Consider the following 13,377-nt stretch of genomic DNA (forward strand, 5'->3'; position numbering starts at 1 on the left):
TCACGTGTAGCCTAAATATAATAAATTATATCAGATCTAAAATAAATTATATCAGATCTAAATAAGTAATGAATTTAGGTCTTTCCAGTTAATGCTATTTTTCAACAGCCGTTCAAAGTTACGACATGGCTCACTTCACTTATGCAAAAGTTTGCACGTGAATATAGTCCATATCATTAAGCATACGCGACTCATTTATAATGAATAAATAAAAGGAATAGGTTGTACGTGAAAATATGTTTCAGTTGTAGATTTCCAAATCCTTGGTCCATATACATGTATATGATACGATAGTGTCGGATGAAGATCCTTGGACCGCCTATAGAGAAGTTCAGTCGACTCTTGCAGTTGGACTGATCGAGAAATACATTATATTATAAGCGCTTTAATTCCTGTGAGTATATGAGAAATTATAACTAAGTAAACCGTACAAATCCCCGGCCGGTCCAAGTCACATATATCCATATATATGCAGGTCTTTACACATCGAGGTACACATCTAGGTATACGAAGGCCAAAAATATATTTACTGCATATAAGATTTTTTTTTTCACCTGGTCGTCATGTATTTTACATGTATTTTATGTCCGCTCGCAAAGTGAAGATTTTCAGTGAAAGCTCTCTAGTGTAAACCCTTGTTGCATGCCTTATCATTTTACAAAGTGTGCTTTTATTACATGTGGGCATTGTTCGGACTGGGGTAATAAGGATTTAATATATGCACCGGTAGCCTACGTCAGTTAATTATTGATTTAAATATATACATACACATATACATCTGGGATTTTTTTTTTTCAAATTGGATGAACTCTACCCCTATACAGTGGGACACTTGAGTGCTGTGCCGATGTTACAGCAAACACCCTAATAGATCTATACGTTTACGTGTATATCGGGCATTTATGTACCTGCACATCAATACTGTATATCGTCGTCATATGACTGAAAAATTGTTGAGTACGACGTTAAACCCCAAGCACTCACTCACTCACTCAATACTGTATATATTAACTGTAGGGGTTGGAAATTCCTATTGTTTAATTCCTGCAGGTGATCAAGCATTTAAACTCTAATCCGCGAGGGTATTGTAAAAGGATCATAATTAGCGACAAATTAACTTAAACTATATGACTCGTTTAGGATGGCATTCGCACTGACACGTCTTGGCACTCCAGCAGGTGGGTGGGGGAAACCGGTTAACATGATCCATGCATGCACACAAGGGTGACCGGTACCTGGCAACAATACATCTTCTCGGATACCTGTTCCCTGATTTACATGTACTATTCTAACACCAATCATCAACATTTATGTGTTGAATTTTGTGCTCAAACGGTGCAAGTGTGACGAAAAATTTCAGGTTGTGGGATAAAGATGCGAAAGCTCAACCAGCTGTTTGGCCCGCAGTGATGATGTCATTCTGCGTCGGCGCACCAATCAAACCTTACCTTGCGGAACCCGTCTGCGCACGGCCCGCTATTTGGCGTGGACAGTGAAAAGTCGGCCATCTTGGCAATGAGAGATTGAAAATTCGGAAAACGAATTGCCTGTGCACGGCTAGAATCATCTGATTGTTATAATTCTGTTGCAATTTTAGGATGCTCGCGATCATGGATTATCCAGGAGAGCCAGTCTAAATGTGGAACTTAAACTTTTTCACTTGTTTTGGCAAGTGAATAGGTTGAATGCCAGTTAGCGCCGACACAACACTGGACATTTGCTGACCTATTTCCCAGGAAAATAGCCGTCAGATTTCTCCTTTCGGGTTGCTAGCCGGTCGAACGAATGCGTCTTCAGCGAGGTCATTCTATCAACCATCGGGCATCATATTTTTTGACGGCTTACACCATCAATCCAAGGCTAGTTTTGGCTAGATCGACCTACACCGGCAAGTAAAATTAGAAATTCAACATGTCTGACAGCAGAACGAGAACTCAACTGCAGACAGTGCACGAATGCGTCTCTGCCGACTACCCAGATGATTCGCCACTGTTTTCCAAAAGACGTGTGACAAATGAACCACATATTGGCAAATATCGTCTGGTGAAAACCATCGGGAAGGGAAATTTTGCTAAAGTAAAGTTAGCAAAGCACGTGCCCACAGGAAGAGAGGTGCGTATACAACACCGATGACTGTCAGTTGCATGCAACTAAAATGACAGCCATGTCAAAAATAATACTTTGACTGATTAGTTAAGTTTTGTACTTTTTATAGTAATGTTTGTAAGCAGCATTTGGCCAAACAGTTGCTTTGGTGATGACGATGAATTTTGTTGTAATGATAGATGAACACATCCATGGTAGTGCTGATAAGTATCAGATGCAACAATGGTGAACTGCAACCTGATTAAGCCAGTCTTTATTTGTACACCATAGACCTGTAAATATTATGTGGTACAAGCAAGCCACAATAATTGAATGTGTGAAGTTCACCTGGAGAGGAAAAAAATTTCATCAAAGTGAAAATGTGAAAGCAAAATTCAAGTTACCCGCTTGTCAATCTTTTGCTGCATTCTGTAAGACGAGTCGGAATTGGGGGTCATGTGACCACCCTTTCGTGTCTAAAATAAAATGGCCGCCCAATGTTAAGCATTGGGGAAAAGGTCACTTTTTTCCACTTCGCTAGCGACCAGTAAGGCCTCATACATAATAATGTCACAAAAGCTCTGCAGAAACACTCAGCCTATCTGGAAAGCTGAAATTATACAAATCCAGTGGATACAAGATGGCTGACAACGATTCAAAATAGGCAATTTGCTATGCAATAACGTTGGAAGGACCATTTTCTCACCCATGTTAAGGAGATCATGTGGCTTCTATCTTCTGATCTGTCTTACAGAATGCATCACCATCAAATGGGAACAACTACATTTGCACATGCCTCGGATAGACACAATTCACTTAAACAGCTTGACAGTGCATGTCCATGGGTTAAAAGTAGTCTGGTTTTTGGTACCATCTCTCACATATTCTGTATTCATGTAGAGAAAAGAAAATTATACTACTACTACGGGTAGATCCATAGTTATCCAAAACTACTGTCTTTTATTCTTGCAATGTGGCCAGCCTGCCATATAGACTGCAGTGACAGAATGAACAGGTATAAAGACCAGATTTGAGATGGATCAGCTACAAATAGGTGACTGTAACACAGAATCTACCGCATGTACGTCAATCATGCAACTGATTAAAAAAGAGCAGATTTCAAGCTATCCAGAAATATATATTGCAATTTAGTTACATATAGGACCCATTTCTCAGACCATATGAAAGAAAAACCAGACCACAAAACCTGGCCTGGTAAGCCACTTTTGTGGGTTATCTCCCCTGATTGCCTTGTCAGAGTTGGCCACAGAGCTCAAACAACGTGGGGCTCGAATAGAGCAATTGTGCTTGCGATCTTCCGCCAGATCCAAGAAATAGACCTGAAAGAAAGCAAGTCTTCATATACCATGAACATATATTTCTGTTTAGCTTGCAGGGCTCAAATTAAAAGTCTCCTCTGGCCTGCAACTTTTTTCCAGTTTTAGCAGGCACAATAGCAGATCATCTACAGTGTTTAAACTTGGCCTGCCAATTTAGTAGTTCAATTGATGTTGAGGTCTATTTTCAACAATTTTCTGATATTTGCCTGCCTCAACGTTTATTGAATGTTGAATTCCAAAATCTAGTCGGTCCATAACGATGTGGGCTTTTAAATTCTCTCTAAAGCAAGAGAGAATAGAACCTTTATTATGACTTCTGCAAGTATAAATCCAGTCTCGAGTCAAAATGTTGTTGCAATCTACAGAATTGTTTCCTCCTCACTTGTTGAAGTAATTTTTTGCTGTCATGGCAAGTCGGGTCTACTAACTTTTCGGAGCTGCGCTCCAAAAAATCAACATAGATATCAACCTAACAGGACAACGCAAATTTGTTTTAATAAATGTCCAGGCATTAGTTTCTGTGTTATGTTAGCTCATATGTACTTGACCTGTCTCGAATCAAGTTTTCATACCCTTCAAGTCTCTCATTCCGGGCTTAGGCCAGAAAAGACCAGATTTCAGAGGGCTTATGTACACACAAATGACTATTACATGGAAATTGCTGCAGAAACATCTATTAAGCAACAGATTCAAAAAAGAGCACATATCAAGCTTTACACAAATACACAGTATGTCACAATGCAGTTTATTTTCAGGCCTATTTCTTGGACTGGACGAAAGAAAATGTAATCAGTTCGGTCCAAGAAGTAAAACTAAAAATAAAGAAATTTTTCATATAACCAGTAACAAGTATCATGGTCACTTAGATGAAATTGACCACTCAAATCTGGGTCTATATGCCGGTTTTGTCTATCATTTCGGTCTTTAGGCTGGCCCCAATTATTTTATTTTTATCACACCATGTACAAAAAATAATGTATTAAATGAATTATTGTGACTAAGTCTATACTTTGCACACCTCCATTGTGCGAATGTTTGCATGCATTTTTAATTTTTATCAGCACAGTCAGATAGAATAAAAGAGCAAGTTACAATGAAAACGTAGCGATTTTGTCATGACCTGTACGGAAAACAACTGCACACCTGAACACAGTTGTTGTCTGATCCCTTATTTTATCTTTTTCTTGCTCACATTGCTTCAAGGATTGTTATTGGTTTTGAGCTAGAAATCCGGGTATTGCTAAAATATGATGGAATACACCCATTGAGCATCCTTTTTTTTTTTTTTTACTTAAATTCCGTTTCATATGGCAAAACAAAATTTAGGAGATCAGTAATTAATTCTAGAATAGCTTAACAAGGAAAAAGAAATCTGATTGATGGTCTTAATGCAGCATATGTATAAACCAACATCACAAGTTCAAACATTGAAGAAGGGAGGTAACCATGTAAAAAATCGTAATTTCTTGTTGAATACGGGGATTCATAGAAGTCCAACTTTGTATAAGCGGAAACTCAAAATTGGTTTTTTTTCTGGTCCAAATTGAGTTTATTTATATTTTAAACACTGACTATAACCTGGTATTGAAGTTAATTCTGTTTTAGGGACCGGTATGTTTGTGAATGTGAAAGTATATATGATATACCTTTATATACATATGTGTCTATATGTGTGTACAACACATATATGTCTATAAATTTACCAACGGATGTAGATGCCACCCAAATACTGTCCAGACGGAAATATTGTGTATATGGCATCACTCTAGAGGAATGTGCTTATTCCCCCATGCATACAACACCAGTATGCAACCCCAGCGAGCCAGATGTCTGTGTAGAATTTGTTGTGATGAATAAAATGCCATACTGGTAGTAAATGCTGGTTAATTTGTCCTGAAAATTTCACGTAAAATTTCCTGGAGTGACCCTCCTTGGAAAGACACATGATGATGCTGCTCTTTACCATTTGGTGTTATATTGGAATCTACATTTACACTTATCTCTCGTAACCTTGGGTTCAGGGTTGTCAGGCTTATTATGAGGTTTTGGGTACATATGCATTAGGCGCTCCAGTGGCAAAATACATCAGGGGGCTTTCTAGCCAATTTCTTTTCAGAAACTCAATTTGAACAATCAGACAACTCAGTATTTTTTTGTCATCCATGTGTCAAAAAATTTTTCTCCATGTATTGTATTTCAAATGCCTAAAACTCCATATTAAATCTGTTTCAGTCTTTTTTTATTAAACACCTCATATCTAATTTATAATCTTTGTGAAATTAAAGGCCTGCATTTATTGATATATTTTAAGTGGAACGGCTTTTATTGTTAGGTAACAAATTATGCGATCTCAGCTGTTGATATGTATAACTAATTCTTGTGATAATTATGCAGAGCGATTGGATATTTCTAATCTCTATTAAATACTATTTTCCAACAGGAAAGGAAAGTGAATAGTCCAGTGTACAGTAGCATTACCTTTGTCTAAGTGATTGTATGCTTTAATGATATAAACAGTAAACAGGTGGGAAAATACAGCTGTACACATTTACATTGCTACTTCAGTCAGAAAAAAAGGCCATGTTGTGTAAAGTTTATTTGTGAAGTAACATTTTGTGTAGCCCAATAGTCTAGTATCCGTTTGGAATGTTGCGTTTATGAATGATTTTGCCAACTGCTATGTTGTTGTAACTGCTGAGTGACAAAGTACCGATCTTGTTGCTGAGCATTGCAAAGAGTTACTGAACTCAAGAAATTTTCACAAAATAGCTCATACAATTCTTGAAACCCTAAATCATGTCAAACGAACAAAATAAGACGAACAAGCAGAGTGATAATAGGTGCAGGAATCTGGTAGTTACCGATGTGAATAAAGACAGTCTGCATGGAGAACTGTCACTTGTCTGTCTGAAGTATTTCACGCTATACTTTTATCAATTATACTTTGGTGGCTTGGCAGATCATACATATTCATGTTCCACACCTCCTTCACCTGAATGTATTGTGCATTGAATGGACCTTCCAGCAAGCAATCATTTGTCTGGGGGTAGTTTTGTTTGTCGGTTAGGAAAAATACCAACTGCCGAAAATTTCCCATCTGGGGAGAGCGCCAGGGGGAAACCCAAGTCACAGCCCATGTGTGCAAGTAAACCTTTGACCAGTAGTGGTGATATGCTGGCGACTCCAGCGAGGAAGTAGTCACCAAAAATCCATAAGCAACAAAACCTCAAAGTCAGAAAAATGCAGAAACTCAGTTTTTTAAAATTTGTCTAAAACTCAGTTTTCCAATACTTCTCTTCGTGTTTATCACAAGTGGTTACAAAATTTCCCAAACAGAAAGAGTTCGTGTGAATACAACAAAAATTCTTCTGCCTTGGTTGATTCCTCTGCTCTCATTGTTGTTCCTGGCCTTGGTGAAAATAATAATTTGCCATTGTTCATGGGTATGTTTGCGCAGCTTTATGTTAGTTAAAAAATAGTTTTTGAGTTTTTTTGAGATGTGTGTTTAGTGTTTTGCCGAGTAAATAATACCTATTTCTCTTTCCTTGTGAGCTCAGCTAATTTTATGTCAGTGTTGCTGATTGTCCAGAAATCAGATCTTGAATATGCTCTAATTGTAAATCCATAGTTTTTTTTTTTTTTTTTAAGAATTCTGATTTCAAGGACTTTAAGTTGATGTCTGGATTTGTTGTGATGATCATACCAGAAAATCTGGAATTCATCAACCTTGAGCAAATTTCTGTTTCTGCAATGTCCTACCATGGTACATGCAGGTCTACATGTAAGTACTTCATTCCAACTTCCAAGGGAGTGAAGTCAGTGGAGCAGCTTGGATAGCCTGGGATCCTCATTGTACGTCTTGTGTATATTTGTACATCCTGTATATATTTTGTATGTGAGCGATACATCCTATGTTTTAAGGACACCTTTCGTTTTTTGCCCATGGAAATCCACTTCATTGAGTTAAAGCCATTGTAGTTCACTGTGAATTATAAATGGCATGTTGCTAGGCTATGACTTTGACTGATCAAGCAAAATTGATAAATAGGTGTGCCCAGATTATAGTGGTACTTCACACTGTCCAAAAATCCATAATCCCGTGTCAGTTTCATACAGGAGATCAACCAGGACATGTTTACCTCTTAGAACTGTGACCTCCACAGATCAACTAAATATACATTAACCCTTATTGTCTTCCATTTTCAGACACAGTAACATAGTCTATCAGAGGGCTTTACACTCTTTGGGCAAGGTTGGGGAGATTGGTCAACAGGCTGGATAATGTTTCTGAGGCTTTTTAGAACAAAATGCCTTCTAATATGGGAGTCTATCAGAGTGCTTTACACTCTTTGGGCAAGGTTGGGGAGATTGGTCAACAGGCTGGACAATGTTTCTGAGGCTTTCTGGAACAAATTGCCTTCTAATATGGCATGAAAATAGGCATTTGTAATACATGATTCACTGAATTTTCAAAAAAATGTGGCTCTCTCGTCTGACATCTTTGATTTTGCCATAGGATCATCAGCTATGTAACCTTGATCTGCATAATTGTGGTAAATTATCTGCTTTTCTGCTTAGCATAGGAAATTACTACAGCTGGAACACCTGGATAGCACATTGCTTTCAAGATAACTGCTTAGTTGAGAGGTACACCTTGCCTTAGGGAAGACCATGTGATTGATAAGAACACATTACTTTAGGGATGACCATGGGGTTGAGAGGAACACATTGCTTTAGGATGACTGTGATTTAGAGAAAACATGTTGCTTTAGGCATGGCAATTTGATTGAGAAGAACACATTTCTTTAGGGATGACCAACCATGTGATCGAGAGGAACACAATGCTTTAGGGATGACCAACCATGTGATCGAGAGGAACACATTGCTTTAGGGATGACCAACCATGTGATCGAGAGGAACACATTGCTGTAGGGATGACCAGCCTTGTGATCGAGAGGAACACAATGCTTTAGGGATGACCAACCATGTGATCTAGAGGAACACATTGCTTTAGGGATGACCAACCATGTGATCGAGAGAAACACATTGCTTTAGGGATGACCAACAATGTGATCGAGAGGAACACATTGCTTTAGGGATGACCAACAATGTGATCGAGAGGAACACATTGCTGTAGGGATGACCAACCATGTGATCTAGACGATTACATTGCTTTAGGGATGTCCATGTGATTGAAAGGAACACATTGCTTTAGGGATGACCATAGGGTTGAGAGGAACACATTGCTTTAGTGATGTCCAAACATATGATCAAGAGGAACACACTGCTTTAGGGATGACCATGGGATTGAGAGGCACACATTACTTTATGGATAACTATGGGGTTGAGAGGCACACATTACTTTATGGATGACCATGGGGTTGAGAGGCACACATTACTTTATGGATGACCATGGGGTTGAGAAGCACACATTACTTTATGGATGACCATGGGGTTGAGAGGCACACATTACTTTATGGATGACCATGGGGTTGAGAGGCACACATTACTTTATGGATGACCATGGGGTTGAGAGGCACACATTACTTTATGGATGACCATGGGGTTGAGAGGCACATATTACTTTATGAATGACCATAGGGTTGAGAAGCACACCTTACTTTATGGATGACCATGGGGTTGAGAGGAACTTGTTACTTTATGGATGACCACGGGGTTGAGAGGAACTCATTACTTAATGGATGACCACGGGTTTTCGCCATAGGGTTGAGAGGAACTCATTACTTATGGATGACCATGGGGTTGAGAGGAACTTGTTACTTTATGGATGACCCTAGGGTTGAGAAGCATACATTACTTTATGGGTGACTTTGTGGTTAAAGGATTAGTGTCCAGATTTAGCTACTTGTGTTAAGTATAAAGATTATAACCAGTTTAACAGTATTCACCAGGAAGGCTTCTGAGAAAATTAATTATGACTTTAAATCCACCAAAAACAATAGATTTACTACCCTAGCCAATCTCCAGCCAGCCATCCAGTAAAGCTCAGTGAGTGATAGATGACCAACCCAAGGCTTGCTGGCCTATATATCCTGGGAATTCGTATCAGAACAATGTCATTTTCAAGATGGATTCTAGCTTCACAGAAGCTAATGTACTCATGTATGAGTTTGAACATGTGGTGGACGACATTGAAGTTCTCATTTATGACACTGACATACGACTCAGGTTAGACTTCAGATTACAAGGTTTTAGACGTTGAATTTGATCTTTGTACATGCATTTCCAACTGCACTGGCAATACGGACTTGTAAGCTATAGCTTTATCCTTTGCTACACTGTAGGTTGTTTGTATGTCAGATTTAATATTTACTGTTCCTTCCTTCTGTCCGCATCACAATAAATATTTTATTCCCCAGAGTGGATTTATCTCAAAAATGGGTTTGCGGGAATAAATGTTCGTGCATTTAATCAAGGAAATACTGGAAAAAAATTCTTCCACCTGTTAAATTTTCCTAGTTAAATTATGTCTGGAATTGTTAGGCATGTCAAACAGGTGTTATGAAGGGCGGCTTTAATCCTCTTTAGTTTCCTGCGGTGTCGCTAATCATCGTAATCTGGATCAGAGATTAAAACAGTGTTGGATGGTTTATCACTATAAGATTGCTTGCGCACCTACCCTGAGCAGTATTCAAAGAGATGTCACTTGTTTTTGCACCTTTTGATGAGTAATTTTAATCAATAACCAAGATTTCTACCCAAGTCATTAATTCTTGATTAATGTAGTCAAGCAACATGATTAGTCTTCCACTGTTTTTGGTTTCAATTGTCCCCTGTAACCTGTCTGAAACCGCTAGTATAGCCGTAGCTGTCAAGCGACCATTGCATGACCTTTCACTTTTACTGGCATACAGAATATTGATCAAGCTAATGACGAATGACCTCTCACTTTTTTTTTACACCCACCAAGCTCTATCACCAAGCAGTGATCCTTGCATAGGCCCTATTAGTGAAATATAAACCCTCCTTAGACACTATAGAATCTCTCCTTTAGTTTTAAAACTCGTGTAAATGCGATCAACTTTACAAGCAAACTGTTTAAAGTCATTCTGATTCCCGCTGCTTCTGGTGTTTCATTGCTGCTTAATAGCCAACAAAATATTTTTACAAAAACGTTTTCATGCGTAATATAGTATCCTAGCTGTAATATAGGCTTCGTCGTTGTTATACTTCGTACGGTACTGTACTGCTACAACAGCTAAGATGTCACATAATAAGGGCAGGTGCCTGTGATTGTACAAAGGTGGCATTTCCAACAATTTGTTCAAAGCTCATTCATTGGTCCACAGGAGAGACCCAGCCAATGCGATAGCCTGTATCATAGCGACATTCACTAGAAAGCACCAGAAACTTTTCTTTCACTTTTACCGGCATACCGAAGATCGATCAAACTAAGGACGATGGAACACCCACTTGGTTTACTCACAGCACCCTAATTCACCAGAGTTTATATACACATCTTATTTCTCCTCCCTGCTGTTAAAATTTAGCTTGTCCCATTGGACTTTCTTATCCCAACTTTTGCCATCACGTCAAAGATTTCACTCTCAGTTATTTCAACCCTGCTGTATTTCATTGTTTGTCAGTCCGTTTATGCTAAATAATTTGTGTGCAATGTAGGATAAAACCAAACAGTGATTCATTTCAAAGTTAGTTCAGAGTTTATTTTGATCTCTGTTTGTCAGTTTAGAGGTTCTAGTGTTTGTATGTTTTGAAAGTTATCATGGCGAATAACAACAACGCCCATTTGACATAATGTGCAAACAGTCGAGCAGAAGGCACATTGTGGTGATGGTTATGGTCGTAAGTCCTCTTATTGAGATTTGAGAAAAATTGGTCATTGGAATATTATTATTGTGACTTTCTTATGGGAATCCAAGCAGATTGGATTACAGGGGTCATGGCGAAAATCGGATAAGGGGTCAAAAGTAAAGCCCTTCTGTATAGCTTCATGTAATTCTAAGTGAATTTGACTGTTTGACAAATACCTTCGGGAAGTGTTTATTTTACAAACATGTACTTTCTTTAGACGTTTGCTGTAGTGTTAGACGTTGAATCCTGTTCCCAAAAATGTATTCTGGCTTGCTTACATGAGTGATTATGTGATTAGCAGAGATTTAATATGTTTCACCAGTTTGTATTGTGAGTCACAAAAACTGCATGGTGCTTGACTAGCTGTAAGGCTCCACATCCCTCAGGTTAGAATGTCCCACTGCTGAGGTATGTTCCGAAGTACATGTTTTAGTGATGTGAACACCAGGGGGAGGTATCCAGGGCTATGAGCCTATCACTATGGCCACTTGATATATGGACTGGAGTCTGTGGAGAACTTAATGGAATATCAAGGTTTTCTTTACATCAGAAGTGTTCTTAGTGTTATCCAGGCTGGTCCTGTTGCCAGGGATCAGAAATGTACATGTGTGTATGTGTTATCTGAAGCCCCCCTCCACCTTTCGTGGAGACTGCATACCCTTCACGTGCCCATAACATATTCTCATTATATGGTCTTGTGTACAAATTTCACCTGTGCTGGATGAGCATTAAAGTCACAAGACACTACTGATTTATGTTTAGTCTGTTATGGTTGACTTGTGTTTTAGGCATTGGGTGGTAAAGATAAGTGTGATAAATTTTGCAAGTTCCAGACCCCTAGTTAGGATTTGGTGAAGGCATGGGGGAAGAGCGTCCCAGCCAAATGAGCCGGGCATCCTCCGGAAGACTTGCATTGCCAGAAATGCTTTTGTCACATCGCAAGAGTAGTTTTACATCTAACATCAGGATAAATTAAATGGCCTAAAACATTTTATTTTAGTAAGCTTTGTAATCCTCATAGTCAAATGGGATCTTTGATCGCAAGGCTTGCTGCTGTACTTGATTCGATAGATATGACACGTGACCAGTATTCCGAGGTCACCACGGCAGGAATTTTCTCATTCCACCGCAGGCAGTTTAGTAGTTAATTTCATGGGGTTTGGTGGCAGAACTGTGTAAACGGGGCTGCTGTAAGACAAGTGGGGAAGTTGTCAGTGACTTGCCAATGATTGGTGGCTTACCCCGGTTTCTTTCAGGGGTTACCTACACCCACCTGACAGTACTGACCCATCTTCATATGGGTGATATAATCACGAGTATGGCGTAAAACAACAGTCAGTCAGTCAGTCAAATATCTTACAGGATAAATAAAATGTTAATTGAAACTGATTGTGGAAGAACACCATTTCAGTAGTTGCTGTGACAACAAAATCGTTCATATTTTATCACTCCAGCCTTCCAAGATTTATTTTCACTAACTTCTGTGCTCTTCAGTTGAAAGAAAACAGGATCAATTACTTTTTAAAGTAAATTGGGTTTGCCATCCCTCTAAAGCCTCAAAAATTTCCCTAACAGAAAGCAGAAAGTTTATCAGGGATCATGCACTATGGCTGTACTGAAAAGAATTTCCTGTATCAAAATCGACTAAGCTTTAATGGTAATCTGGGACACAATAGTAGGCTGCATTCAAAGTCAGTGCACTGGCATATTTGACAAACTTTCACCTGAAAACACCTGTTGTCGGAGTCAATTAAAAGGCTAAAATATTGCCTTTGGAGGTTAAACTGAAATTTTATATGGGGAAATCATCCTGCCTTCAAAACACTTTTCCAGGATGGACTTCCTAGATAGCCGAGCTGAACTCGGCATGCTTTTGTGTCAACTCAGTGCATTGCTATTCTAGGTGCTACCTGCGTAATTTGCGATTTAATAAGCAATGGCTTGGCAAGATCACAAAAATTTGAGCGTTTCCGCAGATATTTGTGCAGCCAGCCGACTCCGGAACTTCGGAAACCATGCCTCAAGCACTCAAGATGTCTGAACTAACGGGTTCCGATGTGGAAGTAACTCTCGGGAATTGGAGGCGAAAAATAACTACGCGTATGTAAGAGATAATATG

General features: G+C 38.9%; 1 protein-coding gene across 4 annotated transcripts in view; it reads left to right on the plus strand.

The window, feature by feature from the left end:
* The first annotated feature begins 1,505 nt into the window (after positions 1-1,505).
* Positions 1,506-13,377, plus strand: part of LOC135467972 (MAP/microtubule affinity-regulating kinase 3-like) — a 43,398-nt gene continuing 31,526 nt past the window's right edge. For all 4 annotated transcript variants that reach the window (XM_064745937.1, XM_064745941.1, XM_064745940.1 and 1 more), the window contains exon 1: positions 1,506-2,112. In XM_064745937.1, coding sequence (XP_064602007.1) covers positions 1,912-2,112 — 201 coding nt within the window. In that variant the 5' untranslated portion in view covers positions 1,506-1,911. The remainder of the gene's footprint in view (positions 2,113-13,377) is intronic.

The sequence above is a fragment of the Liolophura sinensis genome, chromosome 6 (assembly GCF_032854445.1).
Source record: "Liolophura sinensis isolate JHLJ2023 chromosome 6, CUHK_Ljap_v2, whole genome shotgun sequence".
In the NCBI taxonomy this organism is placed as follows: Eukaryota; Metazoa; Mollusca; class Polyplacophora; order Chitonida; family Chitonidae; genus Liolophura; species Liolophura sinensis.